The sequence below is a fragment of the Heptranchias perlo genome, chromosome 3 (genome assembly GCF_035084215.1).
Source record: "Heptranchias perlo isolate sHepPer1 chromosome 3, sHepPer1.hap1, whole genome shotgun sequence".
Taxonomy (NCBI): Eukaryota; Metazoa; Chordata; class Chondrichthyes; order Hexanchiformes; family Hexanchidae; genus Heptranchias; species Heptranchias perlo.
In genome coordinates this window covers 95,924,654-95,952,395 of record NC_090327.1, presented here as the reverse complement: position 1 = coordinate 95,952,395, position 27,742 = coordinate 95,924,654, and the positions used below count along the sequence as shown (strand labels likewise).

At 45.5% G+C, this 27,742-nt stretch overlaps 1 protein-coding gene across 3 annotated transcripts in view; it reads left to right on the top strand.

Annotated features, from left to right (window-relative positions):
• Positions 1 to 27,742, top strand: part of LOC137317881 (collagen alpha-1(XV) chain-like) — a 278,899-nt gene that overhangs the window by 109,911 nt on the left and 141,246 nt on the right. For all 3 annotated transcript variants that reach the window (XM_067980899.1, XM_067980902.1, XM_067980893.1), the window contains exons 6-8: positions 5,579 to 5,765; positions 16,329 to 16,432; positions 20,225 to 20,251. In XM_067980899.1, coding sequence (XP_067837000.1) covers positions 5,579 to 5,765; positions 16,329 to 16,432; positions 20,225 to 20,251 — 318 coding nt within the window. The remainder of the gene's footprint in view (positions 1 to 5,578; positions 5,766 to 16,328; positions 16,433 to 20,224; positions 20,252 to 27,742) is intronic.

Genomic DNA, 27,742 nt, shown 5'->3' with positions numbered 1-27,742 from the left:
AATCAGTCGGGCCTCGATGTCTGCGTTGTTTCTGGGGGTTCGAGCACCGTTCCTGCCCCCACCATTAACATCGGGGCCTTAGCTGCAGCTGAAGTGCTGACACCAACACGATGGTCCAAAGGGCCTCCTCCAGTGCTGTACTTTTGAGGAGCATGTTGAGGATAGCAGTGCCTGGACCGTACGTTGGCTACTTCTTTCCCAGATCGCAACATAAGATGAAGCAATGGCATCCTGCTGGTAGAAGCAAATCTACAACCATTCTAGGAAATTGGAACGGGTGTAAAAAAGGCTAGAAAAAACGTAAATGGAAATAAAAAGATTTTTTCTAAGCATATCAAAAGTAAAAGAATAGTTAAAGGGAGGCTAGAACTAATCAAAAGAGATGAAGGGGGAAATCTAGTGCTGGAGGATGACGGCATGGCAGCGATATTAAGCTAATTTTTAGCCTCAATTTTAACTCCCCCTCCCTTCCCCCGCCCGACAGGGTCGGGCAAGGGGTTAAAATCCCGGAAATGGCGATCCTGCCACGTTCCCGGCCATCACGAGACTAGTGGTGGCGAGTATCGGGGTCGACGAGTCTCCCGCTGTAGAGAGGCAGGAGGCCTGTGAATATATGTAAACCGGGGTCCTGTGATGCAATTAGGACCACAATGTGATTTGAAACTGGCGAAGCTGTTTCACGTGGGTCGGAAAGGTCGCCGGGGAACCGTGCCTGGATTGGGTGGTAACTGATCAGTGTGCTGAAAGTAAAGAGGACACAATCTGAATAAAGCTGCTACACTGACATTGTGGACTGTGATTCTGTGATTATTGTTTGCTTTGGATTGTGTTTTTGATCGTCTTTGGTTAAAAAAATACGATAAGCTGATTGTGGGTGCTGCTCTAGCTGCACTCTATTGGAGTAAAGAGCAGGAGGCAGAGGAACAGCAACAGCAAGGGCGTGCTGAAGAAGGTGGGCCACAGAGAAGGCAGCAACGGAGGGGACATGCACGCAGAAGGCATGACCCACCTCTCCGGGTGTACAGCCAGAGGCTCAGCTTCCTTGACCTGTCTGAGGAGCTGTGCTTCAGGAGGCTCCGATTATCAAGGCAGGTGGTCGTGGAGCTCGACAGCCTCCTGGAGGACGACCTGCTGCCTGCTGGACTGGGCGGCCATGCCATGCCAGTGGCCGTGAAAGTGACGCCCGCTCTCAATTTTTACACCTCTGGAATCTTCCAGGCTGCCACGGGGGACATTTCGAGGTATCGCAGTCTGCCACCCACAAGTGCACCAGGCAGGTGACCAAAACATTATTTGCCAGAGCCAGTCGATACACCCCCTCCCCAAAGTATGATGTAGGATGGAGACGAGGGAGTGGAAGGAGGTGCATTGCAGGAGATGGGTAAAGAAGGACGTGTCCTGACCTAGTCAGGTCATTGAGACGTTTCCTGTACCGAATCTAGATGCTTGGTGTCACGCTCCTGCTGCTCACTTCCTGACCCACCTCAATCCAGGCCATCTTTGTTGTGGCAGCAGGTTTCGTCTTCCCACCTGTGGGGAACAACACATCTTTGCAGACATCTTTCCAATTGGCAACGTTTCTTTAGTTTCCTCAGTACTTTCCCTCAGCCTCCTGTGCAGAGGTGGACTGAGCCTTTAAATAGTGGCCTGGAAATTGCCTTATTTGGGTGAGCGACACACCCACAGACACATCATTCCATCAAGGAACCCCAAAGCTTTATTTAAATGACGGCTGACAGGCTTACACGTCATGAGATGCTGTAGCTTCATTGCCCGCTAATAGCCTCGCACACTCCGTTCCCGTCTCCGAGTTAATATCAGAGCCCTGGACTCGGTAGAGTAGGTTTTCAACTTGCTGCCCAGGCGTAAAACTAACGTTGTGGATCGGTCGCCCATTAAATTTTCATTTCCACTGTAATCAGGACACCCCTCTCACTATGGCAGGGTTACACTCAGCCAAGTAATGGTTTGGGTACAGTAGCCTTGAGAGATCAACTCACAGCCAACAGAAGAAAAAGTTCTGGTTTGCTCGTAGGGTTGGTCAAAGAAATGAGCTTGATGTACCTTTGTGGACTGGATCCCTAAAGTGCACTGGATACACCATGAGTACCTGTCGGACACAGCCAAAGGATGGATCCAGGAGTAACAGAAGTTGATTCTGAGTCTGCTGACTGTGGGTCCGCCAGTCTTATTAATATTGTACCCAATATTGTGCCTACAGCACAGAAACAGGCCATTCGGCCCAACTGGTCCATGTCGGTGTTTATACTCCACATTTGTCTCCTCCCACTCTACCTACCACTTCCCACCCTGCCCCCATATCCTTGTTATCCCTTCTACCTCATGTATGCACCAAGCCTCCCCTTGGGGAACAAAGTAGCACCACAAAAATCAAATCTGATGCATGCTGTGAACCAGGTTATAATTAGTGTTCCACAGTGCATGTTACACTCTAGTATTTAAACCTCTAATTAGGGACATTTAGGCCAAATGCTAATGAGCTGGATTTGCAAACCATCTTTAACTAAGGCCTGGATTTTCTACTCCCACACTTGCCACCCTGTGATTTGTTTTCCCATTAAAGTGAATGGGCAACAAATTACAGGCTAACAACCGCAGAAAGGCAAAACCTCCTCTTAAGCACTTAAGTAAGCACCTTCTGTCTGAGGTATGAATTGCCTGTTTCAATTCTGTTCCTAGTGATCTCAATTTACAATAATGTGCAACATCCCCCATTATCCACAATCCAATAGCGTGCCCCCCTGATCATCTGCGAGATGTTGGTTTAATGGCCAGCCTTCTAACATGAACCCCTTCCTGTCTGACATGAAGCAATCTCACAGCCAGAGATACATTAATTTATGTGTCAGCCATGGCTCAGTGGTAGTGCTCTCACTGCTCCAGAGGCTTGAACACATAATTTAGGCTGACACCTCAGTGCAGTACTGAGGCAGTGCTGCACTATCGGAGGTGCTGTTTTTTGGATAAGACATCAGCCCAAATTGCTGGAAAGATAATAGCAATGTTCTTGGCCATTATTAGTGCGTAAAAAAAACAGCAATTTGTGGTGAAGAAGAGATACACCATGAATTCCAATTGTCCACAAATTGCTCTGCTGTTAGTCTCATCAAAACTGAAAAAATTACCATCTCACTGTGAGCCTCCCCAGTGTGTGCCATGAAATTGCTGGATTTACGCTGTTAATGCAAATTTTTTTTCTTACTTTTCCCTTCTGTCTCTTTTTCTCTCTCTCTTAATCCACTGTCCTTATTTCTCAGTGGTGGCACTCTCGCCTCTGAGTCAGAAGGTTGTTGGTTCAAGTCCCACTCCAGAGACTTGAGCACATAATCCAAGCTGACACTCCCAATGCAGTACTGAGGGAGTGCTGCACGGTCGAAGGTGCCGTCTTTCGGATGAGACGATAAACCGAGGCCCCGCCTGCCCTCTCAGGTGGACGTAAAAGACCCCGTGGCACTATTTGAAGACGAGCAGGGGAGTTTTCTCCGGAAGTGAGCAGCAGGAGCGTGACACCAAGCACCTAGATCCCTCAACCAACATCACTAAAACAGATTATCTGGTCATTATCACATTGCTGTTTGTGGGACCTTGCTGTGTGCAAATTGGCTGCCGTGTTTTCTACATTACAACAGTAACTACACTTCAAAAGTTGATTGGTTGTAAAGCGCTTTGGGACATCCTGAGGTTGTGAACGGCGCTATATAAATGCAAGTCTTTCTTCTTTCTCTTTCTGTATTGAATTTGAGTCTAATTCACCCTATTTCCTTCTTCGTCGCTTGCTCTGTTTCTTTCTCTATCCTTAAATTTAATTGGTTAAGGAGATAGACCATTGGACCTGAAGTTCATGAGGCCCCAGATGTCCCATTGATTCACATTTCCAGCAATTTGTGGCGCAAAAATAATACGATCCGAAGGGTGAGGTAAAAAATCTAATTTACAGCACTCGCTGCGAGATGTGCTGCTCCAGCAATTTCTGGGCCATTAAATCAAGGACCCGTCTGTCCTCTCAGGTGAATGTAAAAGAGACCATAACATTATTTGAAGAAGAGCACAAGAGTTCTTCTGGTGTCCTGGTCAACATTTATCCTAACAATAAACACCATTAGAAACAAATTAACTGATCATTTATCTCAGAGATCCTAATGCTTGATCAATGTTAAATGGAAATCCTGATGCCTGGTCAATCTCAAATAGAGATTCTGATATTTGGTCAATCTGGAATGGAGACCTTGATGCCTGGTCAATCTGGACTGGAGACCTTGATGCCTGGTCAATCTGGAATAGAGACCTTGATGCCTGGTCAATCTGGACTGGAGACCTTGATGCCTGGTCAATCTGGACTGGAGACCTTGATGCTTGGTCAATCTGGACTGGAGACCTTGATGCCTGGTCAATCTGGACTGGAGACCTTGATGCCTGGTCAATCTGGAACAGAGACCTTGATGCCTGGTCAATCTGGACTGGAGACCTTGATGCCTGGTCAATCTGGAATGGAGACCTTGATGCCTGGTCAATCTGGAATGGAGACCTTGATGCCTGGTCAATCTGGAATGGAGCCCTTGATGCCTGGTCAATCTGGACTGGAGACCTTGATGCCTGGTCAATCTGGAATGGAGACCTTGATGCCTGGTCAATCTGGAATGGAGACCTTGATGCCTGGTCAGTCTGGAATGGAGACCTTGGTGCCTGGTCAATCTGGACTGGAGACCTTGATGCCTGGTCAATCTGGACTGGAGACCTTGATGCCTGGTCAATCTGGAATGGAGACCTTGAAGCCTGGTCGAATTAGACCACAAGTCTTAGGCTGCTGTGTAAATGCTGTCTTTATAAAATACTCTTCTGACGTTTGTTAGTGGAAATAAATTTTAGAATAAAACCTCTTGCTGTCTGAACCCCTACATGATTACTTTAAACTAAACTCACCATTTAGAACCAGTTGATTTTCCCCTGGATAATTAGTGTCGATTGTAAGTGGACTCAGTTTCGCTTGATGGAAACAGTGTTACTATAAAAGTTAAAAGTACAACGTGAAGTGAACTTTGTGCATTCACAGTTATTTAAAGACCAGGAACATTAGAGAATTATTCCACTCTTTCAAGTCCTCTGTTCCCTGTTAGATTAAGTTTAAACTCTTTGTCCTAGACATCAAATCCCTTCATTGCCTTGGCCCACCCTATCTCCTCAATCTTCTCCAGCCTAATATCCCCCAGACCGACTCTACCCTTTAATGCATCCTCCCCTCTCCTCACTATTGGTGTACAAGCCTTCAACAGCCTCCGCCCACTCTCTGGAATTTCTTACCCGCACCTCTCAGCCTCACTACTTCTCTCTCCTTAAGAAGCCTTCTTCAAAATTCTCTTTCAATTGTGCCTTTGGGCACTCCACCTCGCCATTCATTTTCCTGTCTATTTCCATTTGTGAGGCACCGATATAAATGTAGGTTATTGTCCGTTGACTCTAACGTAGTGTGAGGGGTTTGGCTGGAGTTAAATGATGCATTAAAGATCTCCACTGCAGTCCTAGTTTATGTTTTTTAAAAATTTACTTTTGTTCTGTTTAGATAATTGAAACAAATTTATTCAGTGGGCCAGTCAAAGAGCCCCCTACTGAAGCTCCTGTCATAGAAGAGACCGAGAATTCCTCAGGACAACTGGAAGCTGTACCGCAGGAGATGACTACATCAGGCACTTCCGGAGAGACGCCACCTTATGAAGAGCAAGCAGACTTTGGATTAAAAGGAGCAAGAGGTACCATATTAAATTAGTAATTTTATTGTCCTGATTTTAAAAGTGTTATTTCTCACTTTATTTTAGTTTTACAATAGTTCTAACAGTCCCCTTCACTCCTGTAAGACACTGGCTGGAATTCTCCCCCAGGACCCCCACCCAAATTGGATGGGAGAGCGGTGGGAAATTAAGGAGACTTCAGGGGCTTGCCATCGACTCACCATCCGCGTCCCACTCTCCGGATCTGCATTTCCCTGCACTCAATCTCGCCAGGACTGCCAAGGGTCTTCCCTTCCCCGCCAGCTGCACGTAAATGGTGGCGGAGGGGGAGGGAGCGTATTTCTCTTCTGTCTACCTGTGTTACCACCACTTCCCCGTAGCCTCCGTGTAGCAGCTCCCCTCTCCCTCCATTCTGCCCTTAACCCTTACCTGTTGAAGGCCCTGGTCTTGGCCGAGGCCTTCAATGGGACACGGATTCCGATCTTTGGGGCGATTCTACTCCTTAAAGCCCATCACCCTATTTAGGACCAGGAATAGGCCAGTCAGCCCCTTGAGCCTGTTCCACCATTCAATTAGATCACAGATAATCTGTATCTTAACTCCATTACCCACCTTGGTTCCGTAATCTTTAATACCCTTGCCTAACAAAAATCTATCACTCTCAGTTTAATAAATTTATTTGGCAGATAAAGCCTAAAACAAGGTCTCCTCCTGCCACTTTTGAAGACACGGCAGATCCTGCAGAGCTGTGGGATAGAACCAGTAGCTGAAGTAGACTCTGCTCATTATCACTGGCAGGCTATGATATGTTACCTAGATATTGGTACGCTCAAGAACATAGAGAGCACTTAGGGGAATAGTCTGAAACACAAGAGCCAAAAATATCTAGGGGGTCATTTATGACTTCACCACTTGGGTGGTATTCTGGCTTGGTGGATTGTCCGAGCGTTACAGAACCCACCCGATTTCCATTCCCATTGTGGGGGTAGTTTCTATAACAGGCGGGCAGTGAAGATGAAAATGACACTCCGTGTAAAAAGGGTAAAAGAACGCAAAAACTTAACAGGCAGTAGCATGGAAAGGAGGAAGAGCAGACTCCAATCCCGGTGCTGAAAAACTGAATTAACATTTAGGGCCTATGCCAAAGTATGAGGCATCACTGAGAGGCACCCCGCAGGACAAAGACTGAGAGGGGGACAGCAAGACAAGCAGAAGTACAGCTGCAAGAAGATGGGAAATACACTTTCCTTTTAGAAATTTCCAGAAGCAGCTCATCGAGTGAGGTGGTGCTTCACCTCGAATTTTGTCCCACAACCAACATCACTGAAATAAATGATCCAGCCATTTATCATGTTGCTGTTTGTGGGACCTTGCTGTGCGCAAATTGGCTGCCACGTTTCCTACATTACAACAGTGACTGCACTTCAAAAATTACTTCATCGGCTGGAAGCGCTTTAGAACATCCTGAAGTCATGAAAGGCGCTATATAAATGCAAGTTCTTTCTTCACTCAACAACTAAAAAAAATGTTTTTCCATGATTAACACCACAGAAGGTGAGTTTGTTTTATTTAGAAACTGCTCTGTTAATATTTCAATTGGATAAGGAAAGTGAGAACGATACACTACCTAAAGTCGAGAAAATACTGTAAGGTAAATTTTAGAAGACTCCACTCTGGCTGCAGAGTCTGAGTTGATGGGACTGCAGGTTGGTGGATCAGGTGTTGAGTAAAGAAGAACTTACATTTATATAGCACCTTTCATGATCTCAGGATTATCTAAAGCACCACAGCCAATGAAGTACTTTTGAAGTGTAGTCACTGTTGTAATGTAGGAAACGCAGCAGTCAATTTGTGCACAGCAAGATCCCACAAACAGAAATGTGATAATAACCAGATAATCTGTTTATCAGTGATGTTGGTTGACGGATAAATATTCGTCAGGACACCGGAGAGAACTCCCCTGCTCTTTTTCAAATACTGCCATGGGATCTTTTACATCCACCTGAGAGGGCAGACGGGACCTCAGTTTAACGTCTCATCCGAAAGATGTTCCCTTCGACAGTGCAACACTCCCTCAGTACTGTACTGAAGTATTATTTGCTCAAGTCTGTGGAGTGGGACTTGAACCCACGACGTTCTGATTCAAGATGAGAGTGTGGCCCCTGAGCCAACACTGACACCTTGAATACCGCGCACAAGATTTCTTTTGGTCCTCCCGATTTTCAGTAATTTAAAATAAATCACCTGTAAATTTTCAAATCGAGAGCAATGGTGTCTGCCCCCCAACTCTCTCGTCCATCCTCCTATCAAGCTGAAAACAGAGCATTGCAAAAATTTATATATAGGGCCAGATTTTGCTGTGAGCAGTGAACAAACGGCTCCAGCCTTTCCTTAGACTTGCATTTGCCCATAGACTTTCTTTGAGCTTTTGTACGGCAAGTTACTGTATATTAAAGATCCATTCAGCACAGCGCCCTCTACAGGGCATCTGGGACTTGTGCGAATGGGGCAGGCAGCTGTGTATCTCCTTAACCAATCAGATTGAAGAATCATTAATGAGCAGTGCAGAGACTGAACCAGGAAGTGTATGTTAAAATAGTGAATTCAATGTCAAATCAGGTGCAGAAACGAAATAAAGAGACGGAAAGAAAGGTTGTATTAAGAGACAGAGATAAAAGAGACAGAAAGAAAAAGTAAGGGAAAAAAATTATTTACATTTTTTTTTAAAATGTCTAACAATAATTGAAAGCATAAGAAATGAGACTCCACACTTGTAAAAGTTAATTTTTGTTGCCAGAGAGGTTGTTTGGCAGTAATTAAGACTTCCAATGCGATTCCACAATCAACGGATCAGATCAAAGCTCCGCAGTCCTGCCACATCCAGTCATGAATGGTGGTGGACAATTAAACAACTAACGAGAGGAGGAGGCTCTGTAAACGTCCCCATCCTTAATGATGGCGGAGTCCAGTACGTGAGTGCAAAAGACAAGGCTGAAGCGTTTGTAACCATCTTCAGCCAGAAGTGCCGAGTGGATGATCCATCTTGGCCTCCTCACAATCTCCCCACCATCACAGAAGCCAGTCTTCAGCCAATTCGATTCACTCCACGTGATATCAAGAAACGGCTGAGTGCACTGGATACAGCAAAGGCTATGGGCCCTGACAACATCCCGGCTCTAGTGCTGAAGACTTGTGCTCCAGAACTAGCTGCGCCTCTAGCCAAGTTGTTCCAGTACAGCTACAACACTGGCATCTACCCGACAATGTGGAAAATTGCCCAGGTATGTCCTGTCCACAAAAAGCAGGACAAATCCAATCCGGACAATTACCGCCCCATCAGTCTACTCTCAATCATCAGCAAAGTGATGGAAGGTGTCGTTGACAGTGCTATCAAGTGGCACTTACTCACCAATAACCTGCTCACCGATGCTCAGTTTGTGTTCCGCCAGGACCACTCGGCTCCAGACCTCATTACAGCCTTGGTCCTAACATGGACAAAAGAGCTGAATTTCAGAGGTGAGGTGAGAGTGACTGCCCTTGACATCAAGGCAGCATTTGACCGAGTGTGGCACCAAGGAGCCCTAGTAAAATTAAAGTAAGTGGGAATCAGGGGGAAAACTCTCCAGTGGCTGGAGTCATACCTAGCATAAAGGAAGATGGTAGTGGTTGTTGGAGGCCAATCATCTCAGCCTCAGGACATTGCTGCAGGAGTTCCTCAGGGCAGTGTCCTAGGCCCAATCATCTTCAGCTGCTTCATCAATGACCTTCCCTCCATCATAAGGTCAGAAATGGGGATGTTCGCTGATGATTGCACAGTGTTCAGTTCCATTTGCAACCCCTCAGATAATGAAGCAGTCCCTGCCTGCATGCAGCAAGACCTGGACAACATGCAGGCTTGGACTGATAAGTGGCAAGTAACATTCGCGCCAGACAAGTGCCAGGCAATGACCATCTCCAACAAGAGAGAGTCTAACCACCTCCCCTTGACATTCAACAACATTACCATCACCGAATCCCCCACCATCAACATCCTGGGGGTCACCATTGACCAGAAACTTAACTGGACCAGCCATATAAATAGAGTGGCTAAAAGAGCAGGTCAGAGGCTGGGTATTCTGCAGCGAGTGACTCACCTCCTGACTCCCCAAAGCCTTTCCACCATCTACAAGGCACAAGTCAGGAGTGTGATGGAATACTCTCCACTTGCCTGGATGAGTGCAGCTCCAACAACACTCAAGAAGCTCAACACCATCCAGGACAAAGCAGCCTGCTTGATTGGCACCCCATCCACCACCCTAAACACTCACTCCCTTCACCACCGGCGCACTGTGGCTGCAGTGTGTACCATCCACAGGATGCACTGCAGCAATTCGCCAAGGCTTCTTCGACAGCACCTCCCAAACCCGCGACCTCTACCACCTAGAAGGACAAGAGCAGCAGGCACATGGGAACAACACCACCTGCACGTTCCCCTCCAAGTCACACACCATCCCGACTTGGAAATATATCGCCGTTCCTTCATCGTCGCTGGGTCAAAATCCTGGAACTCCCTTCCTAACAGCACTGTGGGAGAACCTTCACCACATGGACTGCAGCGGTTCAAGGCGGCAGCTCACCACCACCTTCTCAAGGGCAATTAGGGATGGGCACTAAATGCCGGCCTCGCCAGTGACGCCCACATCCCATGAATGAATTAAAAAAAAGGGTGCTTACACTGGAATGGACAAGCTCTAACTTTTTCTGGCGTGTTTAGTCCGTGTCTACAACGTCAGTGCAGGAACTTCACGCCGTTCAATTCATTGAATGGTGAGGCAGCCGGCACGATGCCGTTTAGCATAAGAACATAAGAAATTGGAGCAAGAGTAGGCCATATGGCCCCTCGAGCCAGCTCCGCCATTCAATAATTTCATGGCTGATCTTCAAACTCAACTCAACTTTCCCGCCCAATCCCCAGACCTCTTGATTCCCTTAGAGTCCAAAAATCTATCTCTCTCAGTCTTGAACATATTCAACAACTCAGCATCCATAGCCCACTGGGGTAGAGAATTCCAAAGATTCACAACCCTCTGAGTGAAGAAATTCCTCCTCATCTCAGTCTTAGATGGCCAACCCCTTATCCTGTGACTGTGCCCCCTAGTTCTAGACTCTCCAGCCAGGGGAAACAATCTCTCAGCATCTACCCTGTCAACCCCTCTCACAATCTTTTATGTTTCAATGAGATCACCTCTCATTCTTCTAAACATCAGAGAGTATAGGCCCATTTTACTCTCTCGTCATAAGGCAACCCTCTCATCCCAGGAATTTAACTAGTGAACTTTTGTTGCACCGCCTCTAAGGCAAGTATATCCTCCCTTAGATAAGGAGATCAAAACTGTACACTGTACTCTAGGTGAGGTCTCACTAAAGCCCTGTACAATTGTAACAAGACTTGCTTACTCTTGTCCCCATCCCCCTTGCAATAACGGGCAACAGGCCATTTGCTTTCCTAATTGTTTGCTGTACCTGCATGCTATCTTTTTGTGTTTCTTGTACGAGGACACCCAAATCCCTCTGAACACCAACATTTAATAGTTTCTCATCATTTAAAAAATATTCTGTTTTTCTATTCTTCCTACCGAAGTGAATAACCTCACAAGTCCCCACATTATACTCCATCTGCCACCTTCTTGCCCACTGACTTAACCTGTTCATATCCCTTTGCAGACTCTTTGTGTCCTCCTCACAGCTTACTTTCCCAGCTAACGTTGTATCATCAGCAAACTTGGATACATTACACTCAGCCCCTTCATCTAAGTCATTAATATAGATTGTAAATAGCTGCGGCACACCACTAATTACAGCCTGAAAATGACCCATTTATCCCTACTCTCACGCAGCTTTTGGAGGAGCAGGGTAGCCCGGGCAGAAACTTCCCGATTTCCGCATTTAACTGCGCATGTGCGGTCGCCGGAATTTACTGTTCGATTTGCACATAAATGATGGTGAGCACTGTTAGCCTCACGTTATTTTGTACAGCAAAATCCGGCCAATGAAGTTAACCACTTTAGTGCAAAGGGTGAAGTGCTCCCTCTAGCTGTATTTGAAGTACTATAACCTGAAAAAAACGTAGAACAGCTCGATTTCCAAACCTCCTGTATCGGTGGTGAGGAAGGGCTGCGAAGAGAGATTCCAGGTGGAAGCCACTCCAAGGGCTTTTTTTTTTCAATTTACTTGGTGCTCGTAGGGTTTCAGGTTTGGAACAAGTTTTACAGCTGGCAGTTTGGATTTGCCAAAGTTTGCATTGCTGAGGTAAACTTCAAGCCGTGAACGTTGAAATGTGTTTAAACAGCCAGGCAATCCAGGCCCAAATTGCTTTCTGTATGTCTTGTTATTTCCGACCAGTTAAAATGGGCTTTTTTCCAATTTTCTAATGAGACCTATTGCATAAACGTTGTGCACATCGTGACTGGATTACTGAAGTTAAAAACTCATGTTCCTAATGCTTCGAAGCACTGCTGGCGGAGGGAGAGAGCTCTGGTAGCTTTCCGTACCAAACACACTGTGCATTGTAACTTTTGAACTGCACAGATGTGTTGACCGTTTTAAAGGATCCTTCATTTATTTGTCATCATTTTCTCAACATAACTGTCAGCAAACAATATTTTTTCTAATGTACAGTAAGTGAGTTGATGAATGGAAATGCATAACTGGCATAACTCTATGGGGAAAGAGCGAGAGGAGTGGGACTAATTCTTTAGCTTTTTCAAAGATCCGGCAGAGGCACGATGGGCCGAGTGGCCTCCTTCTGTGCTGTAAGATTCAATGTTTCCATTGTTTTGCCCGTAAAATGCCTCGTTGTCAAAACTAACAAAAGAAGGCCCACCACCTCCTTCTCAGGGCAACTAGGGATGGGCAACAAATGCCAGCCTTGCCAGGCCATTGTAACAGTCGGTGCAGTTTGGAAATGTATTGTGCAATGCGAATGGTTACGTCTCTAATCATATTGAGTCACCTTGGTAAAATATGCTCAATAGTAATTTTCTGTAAACACAGGGCGATTTCTCCCGTTGGAATCAAATTGGTCGATTCTACTTAGTGTTAGTGCTATCACTGAGCCACGGCTATCACCTCTGGGTCAGAAGGTTGTGGATTCAAGTCCTACTCCAGAGACTTGAGCACAAAATCGAGGCTGCCACTCCAGTGCAGTACTGAGGGAGTGCTGCATTGTCGGAGGTGCTGTCTTTCACATGCGACGTCTGCCCTCTCAGGTGGATGTAAAAGATCCCACGACACTATTTCGAAGAAGAGCAGAGGAGTTTTCCCTGGTGTCCTGGCCAATATTTATCCTTCAACCAACATCACTAAGACAGATTATCTGGTCATTATCTCATTACTATTTGTGGAACTGTGCAGTGTGTTTCCTGCATTGCTACAATGACTACACTTCAAAAGTACTTCATTAGCTGTAAAGTGCTTTGGGATGTCCTGAGGTCATGAAAAGTGTTATATAAATGTAAGTACTTTCTTTCTTTACGTGCCACGTGATAAGGTTTTGGAGCTGAAAATCAGCCCGCCTGAGCACAGCTTGCACAACTTAAGGGGGGGGTTCCCTCTATATACGAAGAAATGGCAGGCGCCCACATCACTAGGGCCGCCTACCCACCAAAGAAGCCATATACGGCGAAATTGCTTGCCAGCTGCGGGGGTAAGGGGGCACCAAGTTGCCGGTCACACATATAAGAAAAATGATTTTATGGCTCCCTTTGCAGGAAAAGAAAGACATTTTTTTAAACTTGCCCTTCTTTGGGGGTCCAAGCCACAACCCAGGCCTCGACCGCCCTTCCCCCTCCCCCCAGGTTGGCCCCACATCCGCCATTTTGTGGCCAGGTCTCACTAGGCATGCCAGCCACCAAAGATATTCCAGGACCCTGTGAGCCTTGGGGCCCAGGAACTCCCAATGTTAAGAGTACTCAGCTCCCTACCCCTTTCCTGTGGCAATGGCCTTGCTTGGAGTAGTCAGAGGTTCCGCCCCAGTAGTAGCCAGAGGAAACTCCCATGCAAGACCAAGGCCTGGCGTAGCTGGGACCCAGCCTGGTTTCTGACTCTCCCTTTGCACTCACGTTGTGGTGGGAATGCGTTGGCAGGGTTGCGGATTCCGACTCCCATTATGTTTGCGTTGGACAAAAAGTTATTTGTGTCCCGTTTCATGATGCAATCTCATTTTGACACAACAAAGATCAGTTCTAATTTGTGGTTTCCTTATTCCCTCCCCCAACAGTTGCCCTGTGTATCCCTTTTACTGTTGCCCTGCAAATGGATGACCAGTTACAGAATTACTGTAACGCCCAACTCACTTAACTGTACCGGGAATTAGATGTACCATTTGAAGTGTTCTTGAAATGTTAAATTGAGATCTCATTCTCTCTTCAGGGAGGTATGGCTCAGGATTCCAGATCAAATTGATTAACGCCGGTCGCAAAAATCCTACGGCCATTTCCTTTCCCCTCCCTGAACGCCAGTGCATTAGTGTAACAATCTGTTGGAAATCAATGTGCAGTATTTAGTATTTAATATCACTGCAGGGGAGTTCATATAAAGAGTAAATTTGACCCGATCCTTCGCTGAGTGAAGTTGCACTCAAAGGGAGTATGGGTTGGAGATGGTGACGGGAAGAGCTACAGTGCCATCTCCATTCTGGAACGCAGATCCCCACTGGGAATGCGGGATTGGTGAACTTACCGTATAGAATAATGTGAATGTTGGGTCAGTAGAAATTTTCAAGACTATGATCTATAGATTTTTATTAGGTAAGGGTATCAAGAGATTTCGATCAACGGTGGGTAAATGGTGTTGAAGTACAGATCAGCCGTGATCTAATTGAATGGCCAAACAAGCTTGAAAGGCTGAATGGCCTATGTTCCTAATCCTTGCAAGCACTGCTGGTGGAAGAAGGGGACCTTGGTACCTTTCTGTCCCAAAAACACTGTGCATTGTAACTGTTGAACTGCAGAAAAGTGTTGACTGGATTTCCACTACACTCCAGCGAATTTACAGCAGCTGAGCAGGAGGGGGAGCAGCTCCACGGAAATTCAGAGACTCAAAGTGGTCAAATTTGCAAATGATACCAAGCTGGGAGGGGCAATGGAATTGGAAGAAACAACTCAGAAACTATAGAGTGAGTTGGACAAAGTAAGTCGGTGGGCAGATCAATGGCTGATGAAATTTAATGCAGACAGTACACAGGGACATAGGAGATGAAAAAAGACCAAGGTCCATCTAGTTCTCCTTCTACCATCCTGCTGGTCACATGATACAATGATAATGGAGTAGTTGACTAATCATAACAATCGATCTCTATCAATTAGTCTATAACAGACCCAGACATGACACGAGGAAAACCCCCAGTGGTGAAGAGCTTTTAAACCATAGGTCCAAAGTCACCTGTTCCTCCCAAGAATGCTACACTTACCACATGTCATGTCTCAAATTACTCATCTACTGCATCCCAAAATATCCCAAAAGTACAAAATACTGCACATTGGAAGGAAAAATAAGCAACACATTTATTTCATCAATGATGTTGAAATAGCTACTGAGGAAGCTGAAAGAGACCTGGAAGTCTAAGTAGACACAACACTCAACATGTCCAACCAATGGAGAGCAGCAATCAACAATAGAATTACATAGAATTTACCGCACAGAAACAGGCCATTCGACCAAACTGATCTATGCCAGTGTTTATGGCCCACATTAGCCTCCTCCCTCCCTACTTCATCTAACCCTATCCACATACCCTTCTATTCCTTTCTCCCTCATGTGCTTATCTAGCTTCCCCCTAAATGCATCTATGCTATTTGCCTCAACTACTCCTTGTAGTAGCGAGTTCCCCATTCTTACCACTCTTTGGTTAAAGAAGTTTCTCCTGAATTCCCTATTGGATTTATTGGTGACTATCTTATATTTATAGCCCCTAGTTTTGGTCTCCCCACAAGTAGAGACATAAAGACAATAAATAGGATGTTGAACTACATAGCCAAACCAGTTGAATACAAGTCAGAGGAAGTGATGATCAAACTGTACAGTGCCCTGGTCAGACTGCACCTTGAGTAGTGCCTTCTCTCTCTCTCTCTCTCTCTCTTTCTCTGCCTCCTGTAAGGATCCTATGTGAAGTGAGTTTGGGCAGTCTCACTCCACATCCTGTTGGGGTGGGCCCACTGCACAGAAGCTGCCTTAATTTGGCATTACATTGACAACCTCACTCAAGAGAGGCCTCAGGGATTCCAGGCCGGGGAAATAAAAAAGACTAACACGTGTGCAATAGGGAATGCTCTTCAGAGGGTTGGCATCAAGCCCATCATTGGAGCAGAGGAGGGGAAGCATTGAAATTCAAACATGCCATCTGGATAATTTCTTCAAATTCTGTCCTGAATGATTCTGCTTTGTTTTCAATGAAAGCATTAGTGGAACTAGCTGCATTAGGGAATCAGTTCACTCATTATTTTGGGATAAAATTTAATTTACAAAAAAAACACTGTGGAATCAGAAGGAATGTTTTAGCCTTAACCAAGTTTTAATGCTAATTTACTGAATTGGACTTGTGTCTAGGGTCTCCTGGCCAAAGAGGTGCAAAGGATGACCAGGGCCTACCAGGACCTAAAGGAGAAATTGGATCTGGAAGCGAAGTTCTTCACAGTGAGACAGGCGCAAAGGTAAATCGTTAACCTGGGGATTAGTAGAACAATATTGCTTACGCCTCGTGACTCCTGGGCAGAAGGGGCTTCATAGCCCTGATTTTTATGAAATGAGATTGAATTTAACAACTGAATGAGTTGGAGCTTACTGTGTCTTGCTTCCAAACCCCAGATTATCAGGAAAGGGGCTTGAATTCCACTGGACGTGCAGCATGCTTTGAAAAAGGGGTGTCAGCTCGCGAGGGTAATCGCCTTTATAATAACGGGGCAATACTGTTAGTGTGTGTTTACCAGAAACTTGTCATGACTCGTTGGGTGTGGGAGACCTTAAGAAATAAATGCAATCCAAAAAAATTGTTCTGAATCCACTTACAAAGATGGGAGACATTGCCTTGTTTGGTTGGCAAATGGAAAGTAGCCATGATGAAAGTTTGGCTCCCTCTGGTGACCTAAGTCCTCAGCCCAACGAACATACGAAAATGATGGATAGGAAAATACCAGCTGGTCTGTCCAGGCTATCCCACACAGTTATGATACTTTATGTGTCATAATACATACACGCCCCACCCAACCCGGAGCCATGTAACCTCTTGGGAGAGCCAAAAAAACCCAGGCCAATTAGGGGGGGAATATCTGGAAAATTCCTCTCCTGACCCTCAGGCGATCGAAACTAGTCCAGGAAACCATGTTAACCTTGATTTATTTCAGAGGATATCTTCCTCCCACTTGCTACAGAAGTAATTTCCTTGGGGCTCAGCTGGCCATTAACGAGAAAGGATAAAGCCAGCTCCGTTCCTTTATCAACTTATATCAGTGACTCCGGTGTGTAGCTGAGGTTTGTAGTCGTATGGTACCAGGCAAGCTCAATTCACATCATAACTTTTATTTACCTCCCAATTGAATTTGGCAGTAGTTTAGATCATTACTACATTATCCTTTTGATAAATGCTGTTTCTCGGAAGCTTTTAGAACTGGTACATTCTGTGATCTGCAGTCTTTGGTCTAGCATGTAGAGTCATATAAATTACAGCACAAAAGGAGGCCATTCGGCCCGTCACACCATTGGTAGCTCTTCAACTTGAACTGTCCACTCTAATTCCATTTCCCTGCTCTTTCCCTGTATCCTTTTGTATTTTTCCTTTTGACATACTTATCTAATTCCTTTTTAAATGATGTTTGAGTCTTTGTCTCAATTGCCCCTTGTGGTAAAGCATTCCATGTTTTAATAACCCTCTGTATGAAACGTTTCTTCCAACTTCCTCCTTCATTCATCTAGTGATAATCCTCAGTCTCTGCCCCCTTGTTCCCGATTCACCAACCAGTGGAAACAATTTTTCACTGTTTAGCCTTCCAAAACAATTCATAATTTTGAAAACCTCTATTAGGTTTCCCTGTTAGCCCTTCTCAGTTCCAGTGAAAAAGCCCCAATTTGTCAAGTCTGAATTAGAAATTCTCATTCCTAGTGAATCTTTTCTGTACCCTTTCCATGGTACTAATATTCTGCCTATAATGGGGTGTCCAGAGCTGTATGCAATACTCCCAACTGTAGCTTAACCAATGTCTTTTACAAATTCAATATTATTTCCTTTTATATTCAGTAGTCTTATGTATAAATCACAGAATACCATTTGCCTTTTTATGACCTCCTCTACTTACACTCCCACATTCAAAGATCTTTGTGTCTGCACCAATAGATCACTATGTTCCTCCACTCTGTTCATCTCTTACCATTTATGGTCTGTGTTTTTCACAGCTCCTTTTCCCACAATATTTTCACTGAACCATGCCTTGGCTCAGTGGTGGCACTCTTGCCCTGAGTCAGAAGGTTGTGGGTTCAAGCCCCATTACAGAGACTTGAGCACATAATCCAGGCTGGCAGTACTGAGGGAGTGCTGCCTCGTTGGAGGTGCCATCTTTCGGCTGAGACGTTAAACTGAGACCTCATCTGCTCTCTCAGGTGGATGTAAAAGATCCCATAGTGCTGTTCGAAGAAGAGCATGGGGAGTTCTCCTGGTGTCCTGGCCAATATTTATCCCTCAACCAACATCACTAAGACAGATTATCTGGTCATTATCTCATTGCTGTTTGTGGGACCTTGCTGTGCGCAAATTGGCTGCTACATTTCCTATGTTACAACAGTGACTACACTTCAAATGTACTTCATTGGTTGTAAAGCGCTTTGGGATGTCCTGAGGTCAAATGCAAATTCTTTCCTCTGTCAATCTGGTTTTGAATATTCTTCGAACAGTTTCCCCACCCAACTTCAGTGCCATTTCCATCCCCTCCAGACTAGCAGTGTATTTACCACACACTTCCCCTCGCCCCCAAGCATTTGTAATATTTTCCTCCACACTTTCCCTCTCCTGACTACATTTGTCTAGCCCTCCATTTCCCTCACCAACCATCCTTGTGGTTCGTTAAGTAATACTGTTAATCAATAGTTTTTTATTATTCATTCTCGGGATGTGGGCGTCACTGGCAAGCCAGCATTTATTTTCCATTCCGAGTTGCCTTGAGGGCTTTAAGAGTCAGCTTAATTCTCTTCAAAGAGTATCTAAACCTTTTTTTTAATCATTCTTCGGGATATAGGCGTTGGTGGCAAGGCCAACATTTATTGCCCATCCCTAGTTGCCCTTGAGAAGCTGTCTTAAACACCCTGAAATAAAACCGAGTGTAGGATAGATCAGAAGAGGAGGAGTGGGAGTGGAAGGTAAGCCAATATGCTAACAGGGTCTAGTGAAGTGGACATATTTCACTTATTGTTAGGTAGTGATTCAGATGATGGGATATTCCGAGATTGTGAAGCAGTTAATCATTAGATTAAGAACAGGCAGGGGCTAGAGATAATAAAATATGTATCAGATTTCAAGACTGCTAATCTTAAAACCAAGTTGGAAAACCGTTGAGAGGATGTAAGTGAAGTACATATTGTAGAGTAGTGGACCCAACCCAAACATCAACACAAACCCAAACATCTAGACCCTAAATTGTTAAATAGGGTGTTGAAAACGTAAATGGAAAAGATTTAACGACAAAAAATAATCACACGGCAGTCTCGTCAAGATTGAAGGAAGTGCCTGATTTCATGAAATGGTGTTTTATAGATAAATGGAGGAATAATTTCCGGAAAGTGCACGACAGGCGGTGAGCCTTGCCTGACTGACACGGATATCAGGAGCACAGCATGCAATGTTCATTCCATTAAAATGAATGGAATGAAAACTTTCAGATAATCGATGCTCTGTACGAGGGTTTCCCTTTACGAGGGTCTCTTTGAACGACGGTCTCCCTGTAGGAGGTTCTCTCTTTACGAGAGTCTCCCTGTACAGGGATCTTGCTGTACGAGGGTCTGTCTGTACGAGAGTGTCCCTGCACAGGGGTCTCGCTGTATGAGGGTCTCCCTGTACGGGGGTCTCCCTGTACGGGGGTCTCCCTGTACGGAGGTCTCACTGTACGAGGGTCTCCCTGCACGAGGGTCTCCCTGTACAGGGTTCTCCCTGTACGAGGGTCTCCCTGCACAATGGTCTCTCTGTATGAGGATCTCGCTATACGAGGGTCTCTCTATTTTCAAGCCACTTTTTTACAGTTGGACCCTTCAACTGATGACAGGATACAGGCATGGATAATCTTGCTCATTGCCACACATCTCTATGCTGATTTCCCCCAGACAGAGAAACATATAAACATTCCTCATTAAAGTGTATTATTCATTAAAAACCTAAACCTGTGATAGTTTGAATTACAGATGTGTATACACTGGATGATTTGATGGGATTTTACAGCTGACAAGAATTGTGTTTTCTTGTTTAGGGTGAAAAGGGTGATCCAGGAAGTAAGGTACGTAGATATAAAATACCATATTTTTATGATGAAGTAAAAATGAAACTGTCAAACCCATGATATATGCTGCCAGCAAACGAAGCGATTTGTAAAATCAGCCCAATAATGTCTATGGTGCTGCTATTAATATGTTGCATCATGAAGCACAGAGCAAGGTCTACAAAAGAGATAGGGAGTAAGATGAAGCAGAAAAAAGGGGCATAAGACAGATGTCAGGTTGCTAACACAAGTGAGAACCAGGCTGAATATAGAAAGTTTACAGGGGAAGTGAAAAAGGAAATAAGTGGGGCAAAAAGAGAGTATGAGAATAGACTGGCAGCAAACATAAAAGGGATGTAAACAGTAAACGGGCAGTAAGAGAAAGGGTGGGGCCGATTAGGGACCAAAAAAGAGATCTACTCATGGAGGCCGAGGGCATGGCTGAGGTACTAAATGAGTACTTTGCATCTGTCTTTATCAAGGAAGAAGATGATGCCAGAGTCTCAGTAAAGGAAGATGTAGTTGAGATACTGGATGGGTTAAAAATTGATAAAGAAGAGGTACTAGAAAGGCTAGCTTTACTCAAAGTAGATAAGTCATCTGGTCCGGTTGGGATGCATCCTAGGATGCTGAAGGAAGTAATGGTGGAAATTGCAGAGATACTGGCCATAATCTTCCAAACATCCTTAGATATGGGGGTGATGCCAAAGGTAAAAAACAGTGAATGTCCAAAGGGACTAAGGGGTACAGGTACATAGATCATTGAAGTGTCATGAACAGGTGCAGAAAATAATCAAGAAGGCTAATGGAATGCTGGCCTTTACATCTAGAGGACTAGAGTACAAGGGGGCACAAGTTATGCTGCAGCTATACAAAACCCTGGTTAGACCGCACCTGGAGTACTGTGAGCAGTTCTGGGCACCGCACCTTCGGAAGGACATATTGGCCTTGGAGGGAGTGCAGCATAGGTTTACTAGAATGATACCCGGACTTCAGGGGTTAAGTTACGTGGAGAGATTACACAAATTGTGGTTGTATTCTCTGGAGTTTCGAAGGTTAAGGGGGGATCTGATCGAAGTTTATAAGATATTAAGGGGAACAGATAGGGTGGATAGAGAGAAACTATTTCCGCTGGTTGGGGATTCTAGGAGTAGGGGCCCAGTCTAAAAATTAGAGCCAGACCTTTCAGGAGTGAGATTAGAAAACATTTCTACACACAAAGGGTGGTAGAAGTTTGGAACTCTCTTCCGCAAACGGCAATTGATACCAGCTCAATTGCTAAATTTAAATCTGAGATAGATAGCTTTTTGGCAACCAAAGGTATTAAGGGATATGGGCCAAAGGCAGGTATATCGAGTTAGATCACAGATCAGCCATGATCTTATCAAATGGGGGAGCAGGCATGAGGGGCTGAATGGCCTACTCCTGTTCCTATGTTCCTATAAGCTGGCGTTGTTCTCCTTGGAGTAGAGAAGTTGTGAGAAGTTTTGATAGAGGTGTTCAAATTCATGAAGGGTCTAGACAGAGTAGATAGAGAGAAACTGTCCTCATTGGCAGAAGGGTCAAGAACCAGAGGACACAGATTTAAGGTGATTGGCAAAAGAACCAAAGGTGACATGAGGAAAAACTTTTTTACACAGCGAGTGGTTAGGATCTGGAATGCACTGCTCGAGGGGGTGATGGAGGCAGATTCAATCGTGGCTTTCAAAAGGGAACTGGATAAGTACTTGAAAGGAAAAAATTTGCAGGGCTACAGGGATAGGGCGGGCGAGTGGGACTTGTTGGATTGCTCTTGCATAGAGCTGGCACAGACTCGATGGGCCGAATGGCCTCCTTCCATGCTGTAACCTTTCCATGATTCTACAAGCACAGAGGGAAGGCTACAAGCATAGAGGGAGGGCCTATCCATGATTTCAAGTGATTGTGTTCTTTGACTCTGTTGATGACTTTGAAAGGAAGCACTGAAAATACTGTCGCTTGAGTTGTCAGGATACACTCATTCAATTAGACTTTTAAAAGCCCACAGTGAGCGTAGACAGATGTAGAGAGAGCAGTGGATGAGTCAACTGAGGCATCAGGATCTCTGAATTGGTTCACGGACAGCTTTGTCAACCATGATGGAGAGCGGTCAGATAAGTTTGTGCTGTGGGATAAATTGTTGCCACTTTTCCAGTTTCTGGTGAATTACATTTATTGTAAAATGTGACAGCAAGAACATGGTGGCTGATATCTCTCACTCGTGCAAATACCAGAATTATATGGAGCGATCCTTTGGCTTTGTGGTAGCATTCAGAGTTAGAAGGTGTAGGGTTCGAAGCCCACTCCAGACAGTCCGGGCGAGTGGAGACCGACCGGAGTTCTGGCTCTAGATTCTGGGTTGACATCCAGCGGGATACTTGCATCCGGTGGTTATGGGATGTGGGAGCGCATCCTATCGACTGGTATAAAAATGGTTACGGCCATGGAAGGAGTTTTCATGTCGTGGCCTGTCAAACTGTTAAGGAGCCTGCGAGTTTTTCCACTACTTCACACTGTGCTCCAAGAGAAGTGTGAAGATACAACAATCAGAATTATACAAGGTAGAGAACTGTGAATCTTGTCTGAAGAAAGACAACTAAAAGAGAAAGGGCCAGAAATTCAAAAGGACCTTTCAAGTCTTTATGCAATAAGAGTGTTGGTGCATGGAAGGAAATAAAGAACTTGCACTTAGATAGCGTCATTCATGGCCTCAGGGCACCCCAACTGCTTCACAGTCCATAACGTTTTGAAGTGCAGTCACTGTTGTTATGACAACCATAGCAGCCAGTTTGCGCCTAGCAAGGTCCCACAAACAGCAAATAAGATGATTGACCAGTTAATCCATTCCAGTGGTGTTGTTTGAGGGATAAACGTTGACCAAGGCTGTAACTTTACCGTAAGTGCAGCAGAAACCCTGTTTACACAGGTAAAAGGGATACACCACACCTCCAGTGAAGCTACAGCGATGGAGCAGAAGCAGCTCCGAGGAAATTCCTGGCCACACTGTGACGCCCACTGAAGTGCACATACCAATTAAGTACCAAATACGCGTACCAATTAAGTGCATTTATAGAATTATAGAATGATGCAGCACAGAAGGAAGCCATTCGGCCCATCGTGCCTGTGCTGGCTCTTTGAAAGAGCTATTCAATTATTCCCGTTTTCCTGCTCTTTCCCCACAGCCCTGCAAATTTTTCCCCTTCAAGTATTTATCCAATTCCCTTTTGAATGTTATTATTGAATCTGCTTCCACCACCCTTTCAGGCAGTGCATTCCAGATCGCTGCATAAATATTTTTTTCAACATGTTGCCTCTCGTTCTTTTGCCAATTACCTTAAATCTGTGTCCTCTGGGTACTGACCCTTCTGCCACTGGAAACAGTTTCTCCTTATTCACTCTATCAAAACCCATCATGATTTTGAACACCTCTATCAAATCTCCTCTTAACCTTCTCTGCTCAAAGGAGAACAATCCCAGTTTCTCCAGTCTCTCGACATAACTGAAGTCCCTCCTCCCTGATACCATTCTAGTAAATCTCCTCTGCACCCTCTCTAGGGCCATGACAACCTTCCTAAAGTGTAGTGCCCAGAATTGAACACAATATTCCAGCTGGAACCTAACCAGTGTTTTATAAAGGTTTAGCATAACTTCCTTGCTTTTGTACTCAATGCCTCTATTAATAAAGCCAAGGATCCTGTATGCCTTTTTAACACCTTCTCAACTTGTCCTGCCACCTTCAAAGATTTGTGCAAGTACAGCCCCAGGTCTCTCTGTTCCAGCACCCAATTTAAAATTGTACCATTTAGTTTATATTGCCTCGCCTCAATCTTTCTATCAAAATGAAACACTTCACACTTCTCTGCGTTAAACTTCATATGCTATGTGTGTGCCCATTTCACCAGTCTGTCTACGTCCTCCTGAAGTCTGTTACTATCCTCCTCGCTGTTTACTACATTTTTGAGTTTCGTGCCATCTGCAAACTTTGAAATTATGTCCTGTATACCCAAGTCCAAGACATTAATATACATCAAAAAGAGCAGTGATCCCAACATCGATCCCTGGGGAATGCCACTATATACCTCCCTCCAGCCTGAAAAACAACAGTTTACCACTACTCTCTGCTTTCTGTCACTTAGCCAATTTTGTATCCACGCTGCCACTGCCCCTTTTAATCCCATGGGCTTTAATGTTGCTAACAAGCCTATTATGTGGCATCTTATCAAACGCCTTTTCAAAATCCATATACAAAACATCAACCGCACTTCCCTCATCAACCCCCTCCGTTACTTTATCAAAGAACTCAATCAAGTTAGTCAGACATAATTTGCCTTTAACAAATCCGTGCTGACTTCTATTTATTAACCCATATTTTTCCAAGTGCCATTTAATTTTGACCCTGATTATTGTCTCTAAAAGTTTCCCCACTACCCATGTTAAGCTGACTGTCCTGTGGTTGCCGGGTTTATCCCACTCCCCTTTTTTGAACAGGGGTGTAACATTTGCAGTCCTCCAGTCCTCTGGCATTGCTCCCATATCTAAAGAGGATTGGAAGATTGTGGCCAGAGCCTCTGCAATTTCCACCCTTACTTCCCTCAGCAACCGAGAATGCATCCCACCTGGACCGGGTGACTTATCTGCTGCCAATCTTTTAAGGACCTTCACTTTATCTGCTTTTATCCTATCCAATTCCTCTACTATCTCCTCCTTCACTGTGATATTGGCAGCATCCTCTTATTTAGTGAAGACAGATGCAAAGTACTAGTTTGGTACCTCAGCCATGCCCTCTGCCTCCACAAGTAGATCTCCTTTTTGGACCCTTGTCGGCCCCACCCTTCCTTTGACTACCCTTTTACTATTTATATGTTTATAAAAGACTTTTGGGTTCCCCTTTATGTTACCCACTAACTTAAGTGAACTTCATGGTATTAATGACTTGAATGGGAATATCGTAAGCAAATAGAGTTAACATTTCAGGTCGATGACCTTTCATCAGAACTGGAAGATGTTAGAGATGAACCGCTTTTAGGCAAATACAGAGCCGGGGAAAAGGGGGCAGGGAAAGAACAAAAGGTCCGTCATAGGGTGGAGGGCAGGAGTGAGTCAGTGATAAAAGTGATGATGGTGCAAGGCAAAATGGGGTAATAATGGGACATGTTTAGAAACAAAAGATGGGTCCAAAGGAGGTTACAGTCGAATAGCAGAGGGCGAGGGTACGGTAACATAGTGGTTATGTTACTGGACTAGTAATCCAGAGACCTGGACTAATAATCCGGAGTCATGAGCCACGGCAGCTGGGGAATTTAAATTCAGTTAATTAAATAAAATCTGGAATAAAAAAATGCTAGTATCAGTAATGGTGGCCGTGAAACTATCGGATTGTCATAAAAACCCATCTGGTTCACTAATGTCCTTTAGGGAAGGAAACCTGCCGTCCTTACCCAGCAATGTGGTTGATTCATAATCGCCCTCTGAAATGGCCTACCAAGCCATTCAGTTGTACAATCTCGCCACAGAAAGTCACAATAAGAATAAAACCGGTCGGACGACCCGCCATCGGACCACTAGGCACTGGACACAACAAAGGCAAACCAAGCCCAGTTCAACCCTGCAAAGTCCTCCTCACGAACATCTGGGGCCTGGTGCCAAAATTTGGGAGAGCTGACCCACAGACTAGTCAAGCCTGACACAGCCATACTCACAGAATCATACCTTTCAGCGAACGTCCCAGATCCCATCGGCAGGACAGACCCACCAGAGGTGGCGGTACAGTGATATACAGTCAGGAGGGAGTAGCCCTGGGAGTCCTCAACATTGACTCTGGACCCCATGAAATCTCATGGCATCAGGTCAAACATGGGCAAGGAAACCTCCTGCTGATTACCACCTACCGTCCTCCCTCAGCTGATGAATCAGTCCTCCTCCATGTTGAGCACCACTTGGAGGAAGAACTGAGGGTAGCAAGGACACAAACTGTACTCTGGGTGGGGGACTTCAATGTCCATCACCAAGAGTGGCTCGGTAGCACCACTACTGACCGAGCTGGCCGAGTCCTGAAGGACATAGCTGCCAGACTGGGCCTGCAGCAGGTGGTGAGCGAACCAACACGAGGGAAAAACCTATTTGACCTCGTCCTCACCAATCTACCTGTCGCAGATGGATCTGTCCATGACAGTATTGGTAGGAGTGACCACCGCACAGTCCTTGTGGAGACGAAGTCCTGTCTTCACACTGAGGACACCGTCCATCGTGTTGTGTGGCACTACCACCGTGCTAAATGGGATGGATTCAGAACACATCTAGCAGCTCAAAACTGGGCATCCATGAGGCGCTGTGGGCCATCAGCAGCAGCAGAATTGTATTCCAGCACAATCTGTAACCTCATGGCCCGGCACTTTTTAAAAAATTCGTTCATGGGATGTGGGCATCGCTGGCAAGCCCAGCATTTATTGCCCATCCCAAATTGTCCGTGAGAAGGTGGTGGTGAGCCACCTTCTTGAACCGCTGCAGTCAGTGTGGTGAAGGTTCTCCCATAGTGCTGTTAGGAAGGGAGTTCCAAGATTTTGACCCAGCGACGATGAAGGAACGGCGATATATTTCCAAGTCGGGATGGTGTGTGACTTGGAGGGGAACGTGCGGGTGGTGTTGTTCCCATGTACCTGCTGTCCTTGTCCTTCTAGGTGGTAGTGGTCGCAGGTTTGGGAGGTGCTGTCGAAGAAGCCTTGTCAAGTTGCTGCAGTGCATCCTGTGGATGGTACACACAGCAGCCACGGTACACCGGTGGTGAAGGGAGTGAATGTTTAGGGTGGTGGATGGGGTGCCAATCAAGCGGGCTGCTTTGTCCTGGATGGTGTCAAGCTTCTTGAGTGTTGTTGGAGCTGCACTCATCCAGGCAAGTGGAGAGTATTCCATCACACTCCTGACTTGTGCCTTGTAGATGGTGGAAAGGCTTTGGGGAGTCAGGAGGTGAGTCAGTCGCCACAGAATACCCAGCCTCTGACCTGTTCTTGTAGCCACAGTATTTATGTGGCTGGTCCAGTTAAGTTTCTGGTCATTGGTGACCCCTGGATATTGATGGTGGGGGATTCGGCGATGGTAACGCCGTTGACTGTCAAGGGGAGGTGGTTAGACTCTCTCTTGTTGGAGATGGTCATTGCCTGGCACTTGTCTGGCACGAATGTCACTTGCCACTTATGAGCCCAAGCCTGGATGTTGTCCAGGTCTTGCTGCATGCGGGCACGGGCAGCAGGCACAAGAAGGCGGCTCACCACCACCTTCTGAAGGGCAATTAGGGATGGGCAATAAACGCTGTCCTTACCAGCGACGCCCACATCCCATGAATGAATAAAAAAAATGCATGGAAAATCTGACAAAGAGGAGGTGGCTCCTGTGGCCGTGACTGTGCCGGAAGAAAGGCAGGTAGACCCCAGGAGTGCGGACCGTTCCACCGGCCATGTCCCGATAGGGGATCACCACACCAAGCACTAGCCCTCA